Genomic DNA, 22,930 nt, shown 5'->3' on the forward strand with positions numbered 1-22,930 from the left:
GAATTGTCACAAGACCTGAGAAAGAAAATAATTTCCTTACACAAGAAAGGTGAAGGCTACACAAAGATCAGCAAAGATTTATTAATCAGTCTGTTGCTTACTGTAGCAAAGGTGATACAAAAATTTAACAACGATGGAATTGCAACCATCCCACAGAGACATCCAGGCCATCCACGGACGTTAACACCTTGACAGGAGTGTCTTCTGATGAGAAGGGTTGAAGAAAATCGCCATGCAAGTTCACTGCAGTTAGCTAAAGAAGTAGAAAGCCAAACTGGGATGATTGCAGTGTACACTGTATTGTGTCACGGAAAACAGAGGAATGGCATGTATGGGTGTCATCCATGAAGGAAGTCTATTCTAAAGCCTATGCACAAAAAAGCCCACCTAGAGTTTGCTAGGGCCCATACTGAAAGAGAAGCCGACTACTGGGACTCTCTTCTCTGGAGTGATGAGACCAAGATAAATATTTTTGGAACTGATGGTTTCAAAACTGTATGGTGTTACAAAGGGGAGGAGTACAAAGAAAAATGCATGGTGCCTACAATGAAACATGGTGGTGGCAGTGTTCTTCTGTGGGGATGCATGACTGCAGCCGGATTTCGGGGAGCTGCTCAGCATTGATGGTATCATGAATTCACAGATGTACTGCTCTATATTGAAAGACAAGATGCTATCATCAACCCGTGCCCTTGGTCGTCGTGCACTTTTCCAAAATGGCAATCATGCAAAACACACATCTAAGGCCACTGTTGCAATATCTGAAGAAGAACAGGGTGAAAGTGATTCAGCGGCCAAGTATGTCTCCTGATCTGAACCCAATGGAGAATTTTCAGGAGACAAGTTGAGCATCACTCTCCATCCAGCATCCAGGCTCTAAAAGAGGTCGTTCCTGAAGAATGGAAAAAGATAGATGATGCAGTATATCAGCAAGTTTTTCATTCCATGCCTAGAAGACTTGGTACTGTCCTTACAAATCATGGAGAACTTTTTGTGGGGTATATTCATTTTTGCATCAACTAATTTGAGTAAAACTAAAGATTTTGTATTCTTAGTTATATTATTAACTTCTTTAATTCTTTCATATAATGAGCTAAACAGATGTTCTATAAAACTCAGTTTTGTCAAAATTTTGGAAATTGTTCTTGTTTTCATTGAGATATTGATTAAAATCTTACTTTTCAAAAGGGGTGTACTCATTTATGCTGAGCACTGTATATACTGTATACACTCCCGGCCAACTTTATGAGGTACACCTGTTCAATTGCTTGGTAACACAAATTGCTAATTAGTTAATCATATGGTAGCCACTCAATGCATTTAGGCATCTAGACGTAGTGAAGATGACTTGCTGAAGTTCAAACCAAGCACGAGAATGGGGAAGAAAGGGCATTTAAGCGACTTAAAATATTGCATGGTTGTTGGTACCGTGATTAATGCTAGTACCTATAATAGCCACTAGCAATAATCTCATGTAAAATCCAGCAGGCTGGTTGTACCCAAGTTGATTGATCGATCATTTGGGTACATTCAGCCTGGCCATACATGGTAGCATCTTGGCCGGTTCCTGATTAATTGATTTATCCTCCTACTGTAGACATTTTTCGGTCTTGGTAGGCGTCACTCTTTACTCAAGGACAAAAATTAAGGACAAAAATTTGGAATTTTGTATTTAACAGTAATAATAATATATAGTGCAGCGCTGGTGTATTAATTAAAAAAAGAACATGCTAAAATGAATACAAATAAAATAGTTCATAAAGTCCTTCCACAATTAAGTGACCATAGGTGTATGAAGGTCTTCCTCCTTATAAAGGTGACTGGTATCGGATAGAAAAAATGCGCACTCACCGACCGCACATTTTAAATGCGCCTTTGTGCACTCTTATGCAGATGACCAGCCAGACATGCAGATCCTAAGGACACATGGACCATCCCTCTCAAATACTGACATCGGCCTTGGGTGCAGTACCTCCAGGTATATAGAGCCCTTTCGTTCCAAAAGATAGGCAGGCAGGGGTCCCCCTCCTGGTTCCAGGTACCCCAGAAATGGTAGATGCAGATCGTCGGCGCCTGTAAACCACGTGACAGAGCACAACGAAAGGAACGAAAGGGCTCTATATACCTGGAGGTACTGCACCCAAGGCCGATGTCAGTATTTGAGAGGGATGGTCCATGTGTCCTTAGGATCTGCATGTCTGGTTGGTCATCTGCATAAGAGTGCACAAAGGCGCATTTAAAATGTGCGGTCGGTGAGTGCGCATTTTTTCTATCCGATACCAGTCACCTTTATAAGGAGGAAGACCTTCATACACCTATGGTCACTTAATTGTGGAAGGACTTTATGAACTATTTTATTTGTATTCATTTTAGCATGTTCTTTTTTTAATTAATACACCAGCGCTGCACTATATATTATTATTCTTGCTTAAAGGTCCAGTGATTCCTTAGAGTGTTCCAGCAGCTGAACTATGAGCGCTCGCTTTACCCTTATGCCATAATTTGTATTTAACAGGCTTGCATTTAATTTGATTTCTTTGTACAGGGCAGCAACTGAGGAACACATCTAATTACATAAACGCATAGTTGAAGTTTGTGTCGCTGTAGAAGAGAAACCTAAATGAAAACTATATAAATTTTTACCCAACCTGCAGTTATACAGTTATACTTTGACCTATAGACCCTGGATATGTTAAAACACATTTGTCAGGACAAAATCTGCTATCACAAAAGGCCTCATTCACATTAGCACTGTCAAACCTCCATTTATGATTATATGCATTTATACATGTAATGATTTTTTTAATGAAACCATTCAAAATTAGGATATGCCTTCCTTTAGGTGTGTTCCAGATAGCTGCATTTAGATTGAATTCTGTGGGTTCGGGATCTGTTTAGACACGATAAACATGAGTAAATGCTGCTAAATCCACCTTAAAGGAGGTACTTTAAAATGCAGGAAAAGTGATTTTCTCAGATGGCTTCACTTGGATTTGGAAAAGTTAAATGCAGACATGAAATTGTAACTCAGGCCTGAGAACTTAGCATCATACCAAAAGGACATACTGTGCATCACAGTGACGTCTTTATTTATTTGCTAAAAATTGCAATTACAGGCCAGCCAAAGAACAAAGACAATTAGCCATTTAACAGTCATACATAAACGCCCCCCCCCCCCCCCCAGTTCTTAAAAAAACAAGCAAGAAAGTTATTATTGCAATGTACCATAGATGTTTAGTCAATTACATTATACAATAGGTACAATAAAACTTACATAATAAATAGTAAAATATGTTAAAAATTAAATCAGCAGAAACAAGGCACATTGGGGGTTATTTACCAAAACTGGAGAGTGCAAAATCTGGTGCAACGCTGCACAGAAACCAATCAGCTTCCAGTATTTATTGCCAAAGCCTAATTGAACAAGGTGAAGTTAGAAGCTGACTGGCTACAATGCAGAGCTACACCAGTTTTAGTAAATCAACCCAATTGTTTCTATTACAAATGTGTACATCTTTTATTTGTTAGAAGCCGGTTAAAAAAAAAATTAAAGGAGAACTTCTCTAAGCGGCAGTGGGTGGAGCAAGGGTGAGGTAAGCGGGGTGTGTAAAAACCACTGAACCCCATTTTTTTTTTGTCAGTGTAGAGGCTTAAAGCTCCTGATGCACCTAGGTGCTGGGAGACACAGGCTGATGGAATAGGGGAACAGTTCAGACTGCTATTAAGTGGAATTACCCTTTACAAATGCCACACTCATCCAGTGTAGGTCGTTCTACATTTCTGCTCTATCTGATGCAGTAATATTCATCCAGCTGTTCACTGGAATCATTACGCAGTGGTGGATAGTCTTCATGGTTCTCCTGTGTATCACTGTACTGATCAAAATCTGGAGTACAATGTCCTGGAACAATATCTGCTAGAGTGTCTAAGTAGCTTCCGACCGAGATCTCATCCATCCCATCACTGTAACCATGCAGACTGGTATAACTTCCATGTAATGAAGTGTCCCGGCTTTCCAATAGACTGCAAAGACTCCCGCTCAAGCTGCTTCCCTGGCTGGTGATAATATCCTTCTCTTCCATCATCCATTTGATAGATTCTATGCTTTCATTGATAATGAGCAGCTGTCTCATCAGTTTAACATCAGTAGCTCGAAGATAGATCTAATGTGACAAAAATAATATCTTAATTAGTAAACAAGTCAAATTATGTTTATTTGAAAATACAGTACATGAAAATATTTTCCTGCAGAATTATATTTCTCATTAACAATACTTTTATGTGGACAATTAAAAAGACTAGAAAAGCATGGCACTCAAAGTCTTAAAATTAAGCTGTAAGTAAAGGACCGACCATTAGTCGTTTCACGTGGAGATCCATTTCCTGCAATAAAGATACCAAGAAGGCTGTGACTTATGATCTTGTTGGTTACATCTTCCTTCTGTCTGGGGAAGCTGACTGGGATCAGACTTTTGTGATAACATGTTGGATAGTGGGGGTTATTTACCAAAACTGAAGCGTGCAAAATCTGGTGCAGCTGTGCACAGAAAAAAATCAGCTTCCAGGTTTTATTGCCAAAGCTCATCTGAACAAGCTGAAGCTTGAAGGTGATTGGTTGCCATGCACAGCTGCACCAGATTCTGAGTGATCCATTTTTAGTAAATCTACCCAAGTGTGTCCATATCCCCATTAATCAGTAAGGCTAGGTTCATATTTGTGCAACCTGCATTCTGTGTGTAGGCAGCCCATTCATTTCAATGGACTGCCTTATGCACAGAAACTTAGGGAAAAAAGTCCCCACCCTTTTTCTTAAGGCTAGATTCACATCTATGGCAGTTGTAGCTCATTTGTTTTCACTGCGTGTTTTGCAGTGCAGTTTTTAACATGCATTTTTGATGCATTTTGGGTTTTTTTTGTCTAATGGGAAAGAATGACAGTTCTGTTCATGTAGTGTGACTTGAGTGCCACTCTCTGGCACTCAAGCAGTGTGAAAGTTGCATCAAAGTAGTGCAGAAACCTTTGTGTCTAAAGTCGCATGTTAGGGTTAAGGGCTAGGGTTAGGGGCAGTGATAATTGTTAGGATTAGCATTCTAACCCTAAATTACTGATAACTTTAACCAAAACATTTAACCCTAGCCCTAGACCCTAACATTTAACCCTTACCCTAGCCCTTATCCCCAATCCTAACATTTAACCCTAACCCTAACATTTAGCCCTAACCCAGGCCCATAATCGTAACCCTAACATTTAACCCTAACCAAGGCCCTTAACCCTAACATTTTGCCCTAACCCTTAACCATAACCTTAACATTTAATCCTAACATTTAACCCTAACCCTCTAACTTAAGCCTAACATTTAACCCTAACCCCATCCCTTAACATTAACATGTAAACCTAACCCTTAAACCTAACCATAACATTTTACCCTATCCCTAGTTCTTAACCTTAACCCTAACATTTAACCCTAGCCCTTAACCCTAACATGTGACTCTGGACACAAAGGTTCCTACACACTTTGATGCGACTTTGTCCCATCAAAGTCACATTACATGAACAAAACTGTCATACATTCCTATTAGCAAAAAAAAACCCAGCAAAAAACACCACAAAATGGAAAACACAACACCTGCTATTTTGGTGTGGATCCATTGAAGTCTATTACAAGCAAAACAATCTGCTGCTGGAAAAAAAGTCTGTGTCTCAAGCATGCATAGTGTGGAGCCGGATGTGAAACACAAGGAAATCACAGCTGGCCTCCCACATCCAAGATGGAGATGGCAGGGACCCAAATACTGGTGAAGGACCTGCCAGGGTGAGGACAGCGCTTCCTCCCTGTGTTGGTGTCTCTTTATTAAAAGTCAGCAGCTACATTATTTGCAGCTGCTGACTTTTTAATTTTTTTAAAATATGACCAAAGTTCCTCATTAAGCCCATCTCTCTCTCTCTCTCTCTCTCTCTCTCTCTCTCTCTCTCTCTCTCTCTCTCGGTATGTGTAAATTTTTATTTTTTGTTACTTATTAATAGCAAAATAAAAAGTTTAATTGAAATTTCATTATCATTTTAGATCATTGCTCCTCCATGCAAAGAAGCCAGTACTACAGCTTCTATGAATGAAACATGAACTATGAATGGAACCTATCAATCATGTGTCTGTCTTCAATCCAAAGATCACGTTTCTTAATGAGTACCTGTCACAGCTCATTCAGTTCTACTTACTCTAGCTGCACCAAAAGATTCCAGCAGTGAGAGTAGGGGGGCATCGGAAGAAGATTTCTGCTAAACCAGGACAAATAACTTTGGAGGTAACCTCCCTTGTGCTAATTTTTTTAATTAATTTTTTAATTTTAAACTTAGTCATCAATGGTTCTTTCACACTATCCATGCCTGGGCTACACTGGGCACCAACGCAAGACAAGAAAAAATCCTTGTTTCCTATGAGGCCACCGCACTGCGGTGATGTGCGCTTTAAAAATAGTACGGCATGCAGGGACAGTCCCTTCAAATGAGAGACAGTCGAGAGCTATGTGATTGTATCCTGCAGGGAACGAATTGCATAAAAATATGCTGTATGAGATAATGTAGACAGTTTGCTACAGTACTGTAGCCAAACGTTAGATGCGTTATAAATACTTTAATGTTGGTGGGAAGTAATTCACATATTGCATGCGTGCCGTTATGGGCAGCATTAAAACATTTAGCATCATGGGGAATTGGCAAGTATATTGTAAGCCATATTCACATTGTCCATGCTGTGTGGTCTACTGTACATTTGTGAATACGGTTCGAAATTACATCAGAGAGAACATTTCTTTTTTGACATTCCGCTCCACTAACTTGCAGCTGGAGATCAGGTAATCAGTGATTATGAAACTAATCCTGAAGAAAACTATTTTTCAATTATGGTATCTTCAAGGTAATGAAAATCTGCATGTAGTCATTAAGGCTGAATACAGAATGGCTCAAGTGTTGGCAAACATTATTAAGGCAGCAGCAGCCACTGGGAATCTCAGTGCTTGTTCTAACATGCTTTAATTGCTGAACAAAACCCTACAGATCTCTCACCGTTTAAAGATGTTGAGATTAAGAATGCGGTAATTATAGTACACTCATTTCATATAACTGCAGTGTAGATACAATTATTTCCCAAAGTAATTCTAGATGTGTCTTGCCACATATTCATAGATAAGTAAGTTTTTTTTCTGTAAGTACATGGCTTTTTGTAGTTCCCAAAATAGAAGACTTTAAAAGGAACAGGTCCATGTTGTATACAGGTGAAACTTGAAAAATTAGAATATCGTGCAAAAGTTCATTTATTTCAGTAATGCAACTTAAAAGGTGAAAGTAATATATGAGATAGACTCATTACATGCAAAACAAGATAGTTCAAGCCGTGATTTGTCATAATTGTGATGATTATGGCTTACAGCTCATGAAAACCACAAATCCACAATCTCAGAAAATTTGAATATTACATGCAATCAATAAAACAAGGATTGTACATAGAACAATATCAGACCTCTGAAAAGTATAAGCATGCATATGTACTCAGTACTTGGTTTGGGCCCCTTTTGCAGCAATTACTGCCTCAATATGGCGTGGCATGGAAGCTATCAGCCTGTGGCACTGCTGAGGTGTTATGGAAGACCAGGATGCTTCAATAGCGGCCTTCAGCTCTTCTGCATTGTTCAGGCTCATGTCTGTCATTTTTCTCTTGCCAATGCCCCATAGATTTTCTGAGGGGTTCAGGGCAGACGAGTTTGCTGGCCAATCAAGCACAGTAATCCTACGGTCATTGAACCATGTTTTGGTGCTTTAGCAGTGTGGGCAGGTGCCAAGTCCTGCTGGAAAATGAAGTCAGCATCCCCATAAAGCTCATCTGCGGAAGGAAGCATGAAGTGCTCCAAAATCTCCTGGTAGACGGCTGCATTGACCCTGGACTTAATGAAGCACAGTGGACCAACACCAGCAGATGACATGGCTCCCCAAATCAACACAGACTGTGGAAACTTCACACTGGACTTCAAGCATCTTGCAGTGTGTGCCTCTCCATTCTTCCTCTATACTCTGGGTCCTTAATTTCCAAATGAGATGCAAAGGTTGCTCTCATCAGAAAAGAGGACTTTGGAACACTAAGCAGCAGACCAGGTCTGTTTTTCTTTAGCCCAGGTAAGAGGCTTCTGACGTTCTTTGTTGTTCAGGAGCGGCTTGACAAGAGGAATACGACATTTTAAGCCCATGTCCAGGATCCGTCTGTGTGTGGTGGCTCTTGATGCACTGACTCCAGCCTCAGTCCACTCCTTGTGAAAGTCCCCAACACTTTTGAATGGCCTTTTCCTGACAATCTTCTCCAGGCTGCGGTCATCCCTGCTGCTTGTGCGCCTTTTTCTTCCACACTTTTCCCTTCCACATAACTTTGTATTAATGTGCTTTGATACAGCACTTTGGGAACATCCAACTTCTTTTGCAATTACCTTTTGAGGCTTTCCCTCCTTATGGAGGGTGTCAATGATGGTTTTCTGCACAACTGTCAGGTCAGCAGTCTTTCCCATGATTGTGATTCCTACTGAACCAGACTGAGAGACCATTTAAAGGCTCAGAAACCCTTTGCAGGTGCTATGGCTGAATTAGCTGATTAGAGTGGGACACTTTGAGCCTAGAATATTGCACCTTTTCACAATATTCTAATTTTCTGAGATTGTGGATTTGGGGTTTTCATGAGCTGTAAGCCATAATCATCACAATTATGACAAATCACGGCTTAAACTATCTTGCTTTGCATGTAATGAGTCTATCTCATATATTAGTTTCACCTTTTAAGTTGCATTACTGAAATAAATGAACTTTTGCACGATATTCTAATTTTTCGAGTTTCACCTGTATGTTCAGTTAATTACCACAAATCTACAGCTGCCTTGGACCGGTTATAGGTCAAGAATGGAAAAACATTTTCACATAAAAAGCATTAAGAATGGGCATTTCTGAGTATGTGAGGACATTTCCAAATAGACTTTGGCTGAATTCTGAGGATCTTTTTTTGTCTTGGTATCTGCTAAGGAATGTTAACAAACCTGATTATGTTAAAAATAAAGATCCAAATTTAGATGCATGATGCTAAGTTTTTCTTTAATGTTTTGCTCACACTGAACGGTTTATTCAAAAATTGTCATAATACTATGACAAGTATGTGCTAAAAAATAGACATTGGTGACTGAAGTTTGGCTCCAAAATCGACTGTCATTAAATAATCATATTGCATTATCCTCAAATATTAGGAATGAGTAAGATAGGATGACTGATGACAATAGGTGGAACAGGTAGGGATGAAAAGTACTGGATTCAAAAGAAGTTAGGGGGAGTCAGTTTTAATCATGTCGTAAGTGGGTTCCGGTCTTTCCCATGAGTAAGGTAATACTATAATAAAGGAGAAGGGCCAAAGCTCTGTTACCGTACTTCTTCTGTGACCTGCTTTCAACTAATAGGTGGCTAAAGTCCTCTGTTGACTGATGTCACTCCAGTGAGTGCTGGAGAAGAGCAGAGAGCAAGTGACTGATGGTTATCGGCTCTGTGCTCAGTTGAGACTGAGAATTGAGTGATCAGCAGTGTTTGATTGCTTAGTTCTTGGTCTTAGAGATGCATTCACCTTAAGATTGTTTTTATGAAACCCACAATTCTCTTATTGCAGTGTACACTGCTCAAAAAAATTAAAAGAACACTTTTTAATCAGAGTATAGCATCAAGTCAGTTAAACTCCTGGGATATTGATCTGGTCAGTTAAGTAGCAGAGGGGGTTGTTAATCAGTTTCCCCTGCTTTGGTATTAATGAAATTAACAACAGGCGCACTAGATGGGCAACAATGAGACAACCCCCAAAAGTGGAACGGTTTTACAGGTGGAGGCCATTTAAATGTTTTTCCCTACTCACCTTTTTTGACTATTTTTCACTAGTTTTCCATTTGGCTAGGGTCAGTGTCACTACTGGTAGCATGAGGCCATAACTGGACCCTACAGAGGTTGCACAGGTAGTCCAACTCCTCTGATGGCACATCAATTTGTCAATACGTGCCATTGCCAGGTTTGCTGTGTCTCCCACCACAGTCTCAAAAGCATGCAGGAGACAGGCAGTTACTCTAGGAGAGCTGGACAGGGAAGTAGAAGGTCCTTAACCCATCAGCAGGATCAGTATCTGCTCCTTTGTGCAAGGAGGAACAGGATGAGCACTGTCAGAGCCCTACAAAATTACCTCCAGCAGGCCACAGGTGTGAATGTCTCTGACCAATCAGTGCTCACTGCCCGGCACCATAGCGCTCGATTGGAATTTGCCATTGAACACCAGAATTGGCAGGTCTGCCACTTGCTCCCTGTGCTTTTCACAGATGAGAGCAGGTTCACCCTGAGCTCATATGACAGATGTGAAAGGGTCTGGAGAAGCCGTGGAGAACGTTATGCTGCCTGTAACATCGTTCAGCATGACCATTTTGGTGGTGGGTCAGTGATGGTCTAGGGAGGCATATCCATGGAAGGAGGTACAGACCTCTAAAGGCTGGACAATGGCACCCTGACTGCCATTAGGTATCGGGATGAAATCCTTGGACCCATTGTCAGACCCTACACTGGTGCAGTGGGTCCTGGGTTACTCCTGGTGCACGACAATGCCCAGCCTCATGTAGTGAGTATGCAGGCAGTTCCTGGAGGATGAAGGAATTGATACCATGCTCCCCTGACCTAAATCCATTAGAACACCTCTGGGATATCATGTTTTGGTCCATCTGACACCGCCAGGTTGCACCTCAAACGGTCCAGGAGCTCAGTGATGCCCTGGTCCAGATCTGGGAGGAAATACCCCAGGACACCATCCGTCGTCTCATTAGGAGCAAGCCCTGACATTGTAAGGTATGCATACAGGCACGTGGGGGCTATACAAACTACTGAGTACCATTTTGAGTTGCTGCAATGAAATTTCAGCAAAATGGACTAGCCTGCTGCATCATTTTTTCAATTTGATTTTCAGGGTGTCTTTGAGTTCAGTCCTCTGTAGGTTGATGATTTTCACTTCCATCAAATTATGGGGCATCCTTATGTTCCTAACATATTACCCAGTCCATATCAGTATAGATATCCAGCATGATATTTTTTTCCCATTGAGATCTGATGTATTTTGAAAGTGTTCCTTTAATTTTTTTGAGCAGTGTATTTTCTATATTTGGGTTTGAAGAGTGTGGATAGTGTTTATACTATTAAGAGTTTCTCTATAACTGAGATAGTAATCTAACTTCACTTCTAGATGCAGTCAGTGGGGCTCTTCATATTGCCCCTCCCAATACTTTAGATGTGGGTACCAAGGAAGCTAAGACTTAAAGTGGAGCTTAAAGAGATACTAAACATTGTTTTTTTTCCTTTAAAATAACAACTATGTTATACTTACCTGCTCTGTGAACAGAACAGGCTCGATACTCTCCAGCTGGTGTTCCTGACTCCTTCCCCCCACAGAGTGCCCCCGCAGCAAGTTGCTTGCTTTGGAGGCACCCATGTGTGCTCACCATCGAGCCAGCCCTGTGTGTCCATAAGACAAACAGAGCACAGCTGAGCCTCACCCCTGCCTCACTGGTTGTGATTGACAGCAGAAGGAACCAATGGTTCTTGCTGCTGTATCTGAGCCAATAAGTAGTGAGAGAGAGGAGCAAGTGTTGTCTTGCACATTGCTGAATCAAGATCAGGCTCAGGTAAGAATAAGGGGAGGCTGGGGGGAAAGCTGCATGCAGAAGGTTTTTTTACCTGCCTTTACAACCACTTTAAAGTAACATTAAAGGTTTGCTTTTTTCCCTTTAAAATAACAAATGTATCATACTTACCTGCTCTGTGCAATGGTATTACACAGGAGTAGCCCCAATCCTCCTCTTTTGGGGTCCCTTAGCGGCGCTCCTAGCTCCTCCCCTTCAGCAAGTGTCAATATAGGAAGCTGCTCCCCTCATGTGGGCTTGCCGCCTTGTCTGTGTTGATTGACACAGACAAGGCAGCTTGGCTTTGTCTCCACATCCTCGTCACAGAATATGATTGATAGCCAATGGCTCCTGCTGCTATCAATCTGTGTGGGGAGGAGAAACAGAGGCTGGAGAGACGCTGCTCTTGGGCACTTCTCATGACTGGGTTCAGGCGCAGGTAAATATAAGGAGGGCACGTGCAACACAGAAGCTTTTTTTACCCTAATGCACTGAATGCATTAAAAACCCTAAAGTTTTATGACCACTTAAACTGTATCTCAGCACCACAAAGCAAAAACGCTGTTTAAATCATTTTTAATATTCAAAGCAAGCTTGCCCATCAATCCATGTCTCCATGCTTTATTTTGTTAATAAATCCCTTTGAAAACCCCTCTCCCCTCCTCCAGAAGATGCATGATATAATTCCACACCTAGCATTTATAGAAAAGGGCATCTTGAGTAACGAAAGATAATTCACCTTGCATTTACTTCCTGGAATCTATCTGCCCTTAACTCAAGCATGCAGGTAGGAGGGCGTCCTTGGCTAAGAAAACCTCTCTTCCTCCCCCTCCTAAGAAGAAAGGAAATTGAACATTTTTAGACAAGAGCATCTTGAGTAATGACAGATAATTCACCTTGCATTTACTTCCTGGAATCCATCTGCCATTAACTCAGGCATGCAGGTAAGAGGGTGTGCTTGGCTGGGGAATGATATCATACATCCCAGATGTCTTCAATTTTATTTCTTTCTTTTAGAGGGGGGGGTGGGGTTTTCTCAGCCAAGCACACCCTCCTACCTACATTCTTGAGTTAATGGCAGATGGATTCCAGGAAGTAAGTGCAAGGTGAATTATCTGTCACTACTCAAGATGCCCTTGTCTAGACATGCTAGGTGGGGAATGATATAACTTCCAGAAGTCTTCAATTTTCTTTCTTCTAGAGGAGGGGAATGAGGGTTTTGTCAGCCAAGCACACCCTCCTACCTGCATGCTTGAGTTAAGGGCAGAAGGATTCCAGGAAGTAAATGCAAGGACCTTGCATTTACTTTTTGGCCTAGGCCAGAAACCAGGAAGCAGCTGAAGAAATGTAGAAAATAATGTTTCAAACAAGTAAGTATGATATGTCTCCCTATCTATTTACTAAGGCTAGCAGCATAAGGAATAAACAGTGTGAATGTTAATTGACAGAGTAAAGTTACAATTTAGGTAATCCCCAATATTTATTATTTTATTTAAAATGATCTACAAACTGCTAATGTACCATGAGCTGTAGGTCTAACAAGTTTAGTAGGGGTTTCCTGAGACTTGAAAACTATTTCAGGAGTTCCTCCATGGTAAATAAGTCTGATCTAAAGATATTGGCAGCAGAGGCACATATTTGTACAGCTTAGACTAAACGTCTAGTTCTGATCTTGTTCATAGACTTGTTCTTCAATTTGACGCAGACAGTGGTTTTTGTCTGGAGGAATCAAAACTTTATTATTGTTTAGCTATAAATACTGTTGTTCTAGTCACAGCTCTAAAGAGGCGGCTGGTTTCTATTTTTCGTGTGAACTCTTATTATAGGGCCATGTTTAGATAAGAGTATTACTTGTTAAAATATTCGCAGACACAGCTGCATACTAAAATCTGAAATGCTTACAATGCTGGCTCAGATGTTTACAGCTGTGTAGGAAAATGCAGATCCAGTGAACAGTGCACATCTGATGAAGCCAGGGCTTCCATTACTTGGTATACACTGTACATGGTGGTTCCTCCTGCCATCCCCTAGGTCACTGCTGTGTCCTGCAGTGAGGACGGGGCCGACAGAAGGACTACAGCGCATGGTGGTTGTGCTTACACCCAACAGCCATGGATTTCTATGGCCTAGGCCTTTTCTGGCACTTTTTGTTTACATATATCATCAGTATTTTTTTGCTAAAAAATTTCTTAGAACCCCGATACATTATATATTTTTAAAGCGAGAGGCCCTAGAGAATAAATTTGTGGGTTTTGCAATTTTTTTATAAAGGGAGAATGTCACCAGCACACCGAGGATCACCAATACGGGTCCAAAAGTTTTAATGAACGATCACATACAGTAGTTACAGCAAGGCAACGTTACGGAGTCTCGCAGGACCCCTTCATCGGGCATGTGACACCCTTCATCAGGCATGAGACTCCGAAACGTTGCCTTGCTGTAACTATGTGATCATTCATTAAAACTTTTGGACCCAAATTGGTGATCCTCGGTGTGCTGGTGACATTCTCCCTTGCCGATTCTGTTAGGTTCCATCCGACAGTCACTGAAGCACGCACTTATACACACAGCCATTTTTAAAAACACAGGAATGCAATTTTTTATGTCACACAGTATTTGCGCAGCAGTTTTTCAAATGCAATTTTTTGGGAAAAAATAGACTTTTTTTAATTTTAATGCAAAAAAAAAACCACAATACATAACCCAATTTTGGGGGAAAATATGAAAGATGTTGTTACATGGAGTAAATTCTAACCAAACTGCCAGACAGTGCTGTATATAAGTCATGGTCACAATGCTTTGATTTGTAGCTGCAGAAATTTTGAAATCGGCCTGCAGAATTTAACTGGTGAAAATGTAGTAGCAATTTTGGAATACCAGGAAACTCCGGACACGGACTTCTGAGGAAAACAAGTGATTTATTAAAAACAGCACTGTTTGACCTAACAGACAGCTCATGCTCTCATCTGCTAAATGAGTTATAGAAAATTTCTTACAAACATATATACCAGGGGTATGCAACCTGTGGCTCTCTAGCTGTTGTGGAACTACATTTCCCATGAGGCATTGCAAAGATTACAAAACTGACAGTAACAGCTATGACTTGCCGAGGCATGATGGAACTTGTAGTCATGCGTCTCTCAGTTTGCCTACCCCTGGTATATACCAATGATTACATCACAATGCATACATTCCTTCTTTCGCTTTCTATACACTCAAAAGGCTTTCCAAACTCTGAAAAATATAACCTTGAAATAGCAGTTGCAGATAAGGGTGCTAACTACAAGCTGGTACATATCACTCACAGGAAATAAGGGAGGGGAGAGTGAAAACTGTGCTTTGCAAGCAGAGGCTGCTAGAAATGTTACAGGTTAAAGGGGAACTCTGCGATATCTGGGTGCTGCCACAGCACTCCCTGTCAAACTCGCCTATTGAATTTAATGGGAGCACACCGCAACCAATGGCCAAATGCTTGGCTTGTAGTTGCGGTGTAGTATTTTAATACAAAACCCCCATTGGGATTAAAAATTAAAGAAAAAAAAAAGACAAAGACATTCAGGAGGCAGCAGGATTGCCTCCTGAACACCTGCCAGATGAAGGCACCACAGATTGCTTTTCAGAAGGTGGCATACACTGTTGCCAATGTGAAAAAGCCCTAAGATAGCACAGATATTTTGCAATTAAGTGCTACGATTTCATAAAATGAAAACTGAACTCTTTGGCTACAACTGCTAAAGATATTTGAGAGATGACAAATGGAGGCACATTTGTAAAAAATGAATACCTGTTAAAGAAAGCCTGCACATATGTTGACAACATTACCATCAGTTTGGAAATGTAGACACATCGAGGTTGATTTATTAAAAGCAAATAGACTGTTCACTTTGCAAAGGAATTTGTTCCCAGAGCGTAACCCTTTCGCTGCCAGGTCATACGGACCTGACAGCGGTGGGGGTTTTGTACACAATCTGTAGCCACCGGAATTGTGTAAAAAACTGACAGGCAAACTCCTGCCTGTCTGATGGAAGCAGTTGGATGCTGCCATCCGATTGCCTCCACAGCCCTGGGTATGCCACAGTCCCCCCACACGTGCTCCTGCCATGTATCTGGGCCCCGGGGAGTGCCATGGAAGGTGACGTGTGTGGCGTCACTTCCAGGTTACCGCTGTCACCTTTTCGGCTCGCACAACCAAGAAGCAATGTATTGCAATGTGATGTGCATTGCAATCAGTGGTGTGTTTAGGTTTTGTGCTGCCCTAGGCAACACAAAAATCGTCTTCCCCCATGGACACTGACCAACACCTCCCCACCTTCCCCCTCTCGCAGAGAGAGCCTGACATTGACCAACAACACCCTTGCCCCCCACCCGGGAGAGCCTTCCATTACCCCCTCCCCGGCGATAGAAAGACATTCATCTTCAAAGCTCTGGACATCCCTGGGAACAAGAGTCAGGCTCTACATACACCATCAAGCAGCCTGAAGCCTCTCTCAGAGCCCACCTGGTTCCTATGGCGTGCGTGTCCCTTCTTTCATCGCTTCTTCTGGGGGGGGGGGGGGGGGTGCTGCCCCCCGAAAAATGCCACCCTAGGCAAGTGCCTTGTGGTAAATACGCCCCTAATTGTAATACATAGAATGGAGGCCAGAGGGGATATGCAGGGTCTTTTAAACTCTGCATGTCTCAATAGAGAGAACCTGTCATCTACAAACACAACACAAAGTCTCCTATATGGTGGAAAAAAAGTTAAGTAAAAAAAGTTTCCTATTGCAAAAATATAAAAAAGTTACACTCAAGCACATAACATCCCCCCCAAAAAAATTTTTTTTGAGGCTTCCCACCTATGAACATAAACGCACACATCAGGGCACCCACGTGTGAAAACATTGTTTGCGATACACGTTACATATTGCTGCACACATTGGAGTGAAAGCAATAATTCTAGCACAAGACCTCCTTTGTAACACTAAAAAGGTGACCAATAGAGGCTTTTGCCTACTCTGCCCACTTTTAGGCAATCTCTGAAAACCTCTCTCTCCACGGAAAACTATCCCGCCTTCAGCTAATAACGGAATCCAGGACTTCTCCAGAGCCTCCCCATCCTCTGGAACTCTCTACCCCAAGCTATCCAACTATCGCCTACTCTGCCCACTTTTAGGCAGGAAAGCCTATCCCGCCTTCAGCTAATAACTGAATCTTCTGCTCCTCCTATCAGCTCATCCCCCACAGTTATTACCTTTTGTGCCACCAGTCCCTCCCTCTTAGATTGTAAGTTCCAATGAGCAGGGCCCTCCTATCCCTCTTGTATTGAACTGTATCGTTGCTGTATTGTCTCCCTTTATATTGTAAAGCGCTGAGCAAACTGTTGGCGCTATATAAATCCTGTATAATAAACCCCATTATACATTACTGTAAAAGGTCAACAGCACAGTGGCTAAATGGTTAGCACTCCTGCCTGGCAGTACTAGCGTTGTTGGTTCGAATCCCAGCCACGGCACCTCCTGCCTGGAGTTTGCATGTTCTCCCTGTGCCTGCGTGGGTTTCCTCCGGGTACTCCGGTTTCCTCCCACACTCCAAAGACATGCTGGTAGGTTAATTGGATCCTGTCTAAATTGGCCCTTGTATATGAATGTGAGTTAGGGACCTTAGATTGTACGCTCCTTGAGGGTTAGGGACTGATGTGAATGTACAATATATAAGTAAAGCGCTGCGTAAATTGACGGCGCTATATAAGTACCTGAAATAAATAAATAACTAAATCACAATTCACTCTAATGCTGCATAGACTGGTGCATGAACTAGGTGAAGAAGGTGATCCTTCACACAATATAATGGCAGTCAGCCAATGCATATGTCAAAGCAGTTCTCCATCATCAATTCATACGAAGACAGGGAAAGCAGAATGTATGGTAATTCTATACTGTGTTCCTGATTATATGCACATGATCGCATAATGTTCAGTTCTCTAGGAATGTCCTGATAAGGATTCCAGCTTGCTGAGAATGCTGGTGAACTCAAAACGCAGATATGCAATACACTGAACAAGAGGCAGGAGAACTTACTGCACTGACATCAAAAGACATTGTTCAGTCTTTGAAATTAGGTGTACGTCATTATACAGGTATTATGCTAGCTCCGTAAACTGCAGTATGAGACTCTGAAGACTCTGAAAACACTGGCTTTTATTATTTATGTGTTACATGCTAGTGGTATATTTAGACTCTACAACAACATGAAAGTGGCAGTCATTCAACATTAACGTCCTGAAAGAGGAGACGATGCTAAAAAAGACAGGCTTACCTGGAGGAAAAGTGAGTCACTCCATAAAACACAAGCTATTATCTAAATCCAGCTCATGAATTCATTGTATGAATTAAAAAGTTATATAGGATGACTTCTTACAGGTATGTAAAGAGTAATCCGTGGGTATGGTGTTTTACAGTTAGTATAAACAACCTACTATAATCACCTTTTATGTCCTCTATATTAAAAGGGATTGCTCATAATCTAATTGTAGATCATAACTGTAAATAAGAAATGGTAATAACATCTTTATTCTCTTTATTATTTTATTCATTTAGAAAAATGTGCCAATAAATTTTGCAGCATCTTGCACAGTGTTTATGGCCATTTACATCGGAATCTAGGTTCACTTCACAAGGCTAAAAAAAATGTGTTCTTTGACATTATAAGGTATATTTACCAAAACTGGTGCAGCTGTACATTGTAGCCAATCAGCTTCTAAATTCAGCTTGTTCAATTATGTTACTAAACCCCGGACCCTGCATTCACTATATCTGGTCTCCCACAGTACACAGAACATGGAAATGCAATTATTTTAGTAAATACAAACTGCTAAATACCTCTTCTCATCAGCAGTTAAAGCAGTCTTGAGGCTTTTATCAGTGTCCAGCAGAGCACTGGTTAAAGCTTGCAGGAGGAGTTTTCTTTCTGCTCTGGTAGGATGCAGAACCTCTGACCTCTGTCTGGACAGTGCTGAGCACATGCACTCTCCCAAGAAAAAAAAACTTCTCTAGCAATACACACAAACGGAGCATGTGCAGAATGACTCCACACGATGTGTTTTATCAGGAGATTAGGGGGGGGGGGGCACTGTAAGAAGGGGAGAATCAGAGAAGTCAGGATCAAACATTATTTTGGTTTTTGCTGCTCAGAAGTGTTGTAGTTCTACTTTGCCATAAAGCTTGTGATGGCATGGTCAGAAACTCTTTAAACCCAAGGATTTAAAGTATTACTAAACCCCGGACTCTGCATTCACTATATCTGGTCTCTCACAGTACACAGGACATGGAAATGCAATTATTTTTGGAAATATAAAGTGCTAAATACCTTTTCTCATAAAAAGTTAGAGCAGTCTGGTGGCTTCTATCAGTGTCCAGCCCAGCACTGGTTAAAGCTTGTATGAGTTTTCTTTCTGCTCTACGAGGATGCAAAACCCCTGACCTCTGTCTGGACAGTGCAGTGCATGTGCTGATCACATGCACTCTCCCAAGAAAAAGAAAAAAACCTCTCTAGTAGTCCACAGCAAACTGAGCATGTGCAAAATGCCTGCGGTTCAGTCTGTCTTATCAGGAGAAAAGAGGTGGTTGCTTGAAAAAGGGGAGGAACAGAGAAGTCAGAATCAAATGGCCAAAAGGCAGAGGATTAACCCCTTAGGTTGCACAGTGAGTATAACAAGCATACTTTACTACATATACAGACTGATTTTACTGTTATAGGTTTAGTAACACTTTAAGCTTTTGCAAAAAAACCTGGAAGCGGATTGGATTCTATGCATAGTTGCACCAGACTTTGCACTCTCCAGGTTTAGTAAATATCCCCCTATGATAGTTATTTTTTAGCCATGTGGCTGCTATTGTCAGTTCTCATTGGCTGAAATTGCTACAAATAATGGACACTATAGCAAATTACTAGCACGTAAAATACTGTCAATAGGATCTACTGTCTCTTATTGAGTCTGATCTTAGCCCCGATTCATATATATGCGGCCGTGCAGGCCACGTTTAGCGCGGACACGAGAGACCATTCATTTGAATGGACTCCCGTGCTCCGTGACACGCAGGGAAGAAGTCCCTGCACTTCTTCTGAAAAAGCAGCCCGCACGGGAACCTCGGTTCCCAGTACAATTGCGTTTTCCAATGCGGGAGGAGTGTCATTAGAACTAATGGCACCTGTCTGTTGGGTCCGCATTCCTCTGTGCGGGAAGCCTGTGAAGATGGAAGAGCCTACAGCGGTGGCAGAGCTCCTCTGGAGGGCTTCATTTTCAGGTAACGATACGATGTATACTAGCACATTAGTGTTCTTAAACGATCATTTTTTATATTAAAAGTTCAGATTTTCTCTTTAAATAACAAACATGTCATACTTACCTGCTCTGTGCAGTAGTTTTGCACAGAGCAGCCCCGATCCTCCCCTTCTCGGATACCATCCTGACGCTTCTGAGTCCTCTCCATTGACCAATTCCCCCCCCCCAATAGCAAGCTGCTTGTTATGGGGGCACTGGTGTGTTCTTGCTCCCAAGCTCTGCTCTATGCATCCATAAGACACAGAGCAGCAGTTCAGTTCCGGCCCCCACTTTCTCCTCACTGGCCAATGGCTCCAGCTGCTGTGTCTCAGCCAATGAGGAAAGAGAGACCTGGGACAGCCGAGGCTCATGTGCACATCGCTGGATCGAGAGAAGAGTGACAAAATGCATGAAAGTAAAACCACTGAAAACTGCCCAGGGACCCATTTTTCTTTTTTTTTTTGTGGTTTGCTACCGCTTTAAAGTGTTCATAAAGACTGGACATTTTTTACCTTAATGCAGCGGTTCTCAACCTGGGGGTCGCGACCCCTTTGGGGGTCGAACGACACTTTCCCAGGGGTCGCCCAAGACCGTCGGAAAACACATATTTCCGATGGCCTTAGGAACCGAGACACCGCTCCTCTATCTGTCTCCAGGTGTGGGCGGGATGACATGCCGTCCCTGTCATCTGGGCACACCCCCGGGATCAATCCTTCGCCGGTGATTGGCCGCCGGAACTGTAGCTCAGGAGAGGCACACAGGCGTCCAATCACCAGCGTGGAGGTGGAGCTTGGAGAGGAGGAGCCGAGCGGCACCGCGAAGATCGAGCGAGTGAAGAGGAGGAGAGCGGCCGGAGAAGGAAGACATCTGACCGGTAAGTGTCTGTACCATGGGAGAGGGAGGGAGCGAGCGAGCCCAGGCTGAAGCAGGGGTCAGCAAGGTAAGTATCATTGGTGTCAGTGGGAGGAATAGTGTCCCATCATTGGTGTCACTAATACCAATGATGGGGCACTATTCCTCCCCCCACTGACACCAACGATGGGGCACTATTCCTCTCCCCACTGACACCAACGATGGGGCACTATTCCTCCCCCCACTGACACCAACGATGGGGCACTATTCCTCCCCCCACTGACACCAACGATGGGGCACTATTCCTCCCCCCACTGACACCAACGATGGGGCACTATTCCTCCCCCCACTGACACCAACGATGGGGCACTATTCCTCCCCCCACTGACACCTATGATGGGGCACTATTCCTCCCACTGATACCAGTGATGGGACACTATTCCTCCCACTGACACCAATGATGGGGCACTATTCCTCCCACTGACACCAGTGTTGGGGCACTATTCCTCCCACTGACACCAGTGTTGGGGCACTATTCCTCCCACTGACACCAGTGTTGGGGCACTATTCCTCCCACTGACACCAGTGATGGGACACTATTCCTCCCACTGATACCAGTGATGGGACACTATTCCTCCCACTGACACCAGTGATGGGGCACTATTCCTCCCACTGACACCAATGATGGGGCACTATTCCCCCCACTGACACCTATGATGGGGCACTATTCCCCCCACTGACACCAATGATGGGGCACTATTCCTCCCACTGACACCAATGATGGGGCACTATTCCCCCCACTGACACCTATGATGGGGCACTATTCCCCCCACTGACACCTATGATGGGGCACTATTCCCCCCACTGACACCTATGATGGGGCACTATTCCCCCCACTGACACCAATGATGGGGCACTATTCCCCCCACTGACACCTATGATGGGGCACTATTCCTCCCACTGACACCAATGATGGGGCACTATTCCTCCCACTGACACCAATGATAGGGGCACTATTCCTCCCACTGACACCAGTGTTGGGGCACTATTCCTCCCACTGACACCAGTGATGGGACACTATTCCTCCCACTGACACCAGTGATGGGACACTATTCCTCCCACTGACACCAGTGATGGGGCACTATTCCTCCCACTGACACCAATGATGGGGCACTATTCCCCCCACTGACACCAATGATGGGGCACTATTCCTCCCACTGACACCAATGATGGGGCACTATTCCTCCCACTGACACCTATGATGGGGCACTATTCCTCCCACTGACACCAATGATGGGGCACTATTCCTCCCACTGACACCAATGATGGGGCACTATTCCTCCCACTGACACCTATGATGGGGCACTATTCCTCCCACTGACACCAGTGATGGGGCACTATTCCTCCCACTGACACCAATGATGGGGCACTATTCCCCCCACTGACACCAATGATGGGACACTATTACTCCCACTGACACCAATGATGGGGCACTATTCCCCCCACTGACACCTATGATGGGGCACTATTCATCCCACTGACACCAATGATGGGGCACTATTCCCCCCACTGACACCAATGATGGGGCACTATTCCTCCCACTGACACCAATGATGGGGCACTATTCCTCCCACTGACACCAATGATGGGGCACTATTCCTCCCACTGACACCAATGATGGGGCACTATTCCTCCCACTGACACCAATGATGGGGCACTATTCCTCCCACTGACACCAATGATGGGGCACTATTCCTCCCACTGACACCAATGATGGGGCACTATTCCTCCCACTGACACCAATGATGGGGCACTATTCCTCCCACTGACACCAATGATGGGGCACTATTCCTCCCACTGACACCAATGATGGGGCACTATTCCTCCCACTGATACCAGTGATGGGGCACTATTCCTCCCACTGACACCAATGATGGGGCACTATTCCTCCCACTGATACCAGTGATGGGACACTATTCCTCCCACTGATACCAGTGATGGGACACTATTCCTCCCACTGACACCAGTGATGGGGCACTATTCCTCCCACTGACACCAATGA

General features: G+C 43.1%; 1 protein-coding gene across 1 annotated transcript in view; it reads right to left on the bottom strand.

Annotated features, from left to right (window-relative positions):
- Positions 1 to 2,501: 2,501 nt before the first annotated feature.
- The window catches only part of LURAP1L (leucine rich adaptor protein 1 like), a 47,480-nt gene continuing 27,051 nt past the window's right edge, over positions 2,502 to 22,930 (bottom strand). The window contains exon 2 of the mRNA XM_089678093.1: positions 2,502 to 4,163. Within this exon, the coding sequence (XP_089534219.1) occupies positions 3,786 to 4,163 (378 nt within the window). The 3' untranslated portion in view covers positions 2,502 to 3,785. The remainder of the gene's footprint in view (positions 4,164 to 22,930) is intronic.

This window comes from Staurois parvus, unplaced genomic scaffold (assembly GCF_062004578.1).
Source record: "Staurois parvus isolate SC_StPar_1 unplaced genomic scaffold, SC_StPar_1.0 ptg000198l, whole genome shotgun sequence".
In the NCBI taxonomy this organism is placed as follows: domain Eukaryota; kingdom Metazoa; phylum Chordata; class Amphibia; order Anura; family Ranidae; genus Staurois; species Staurois parvus.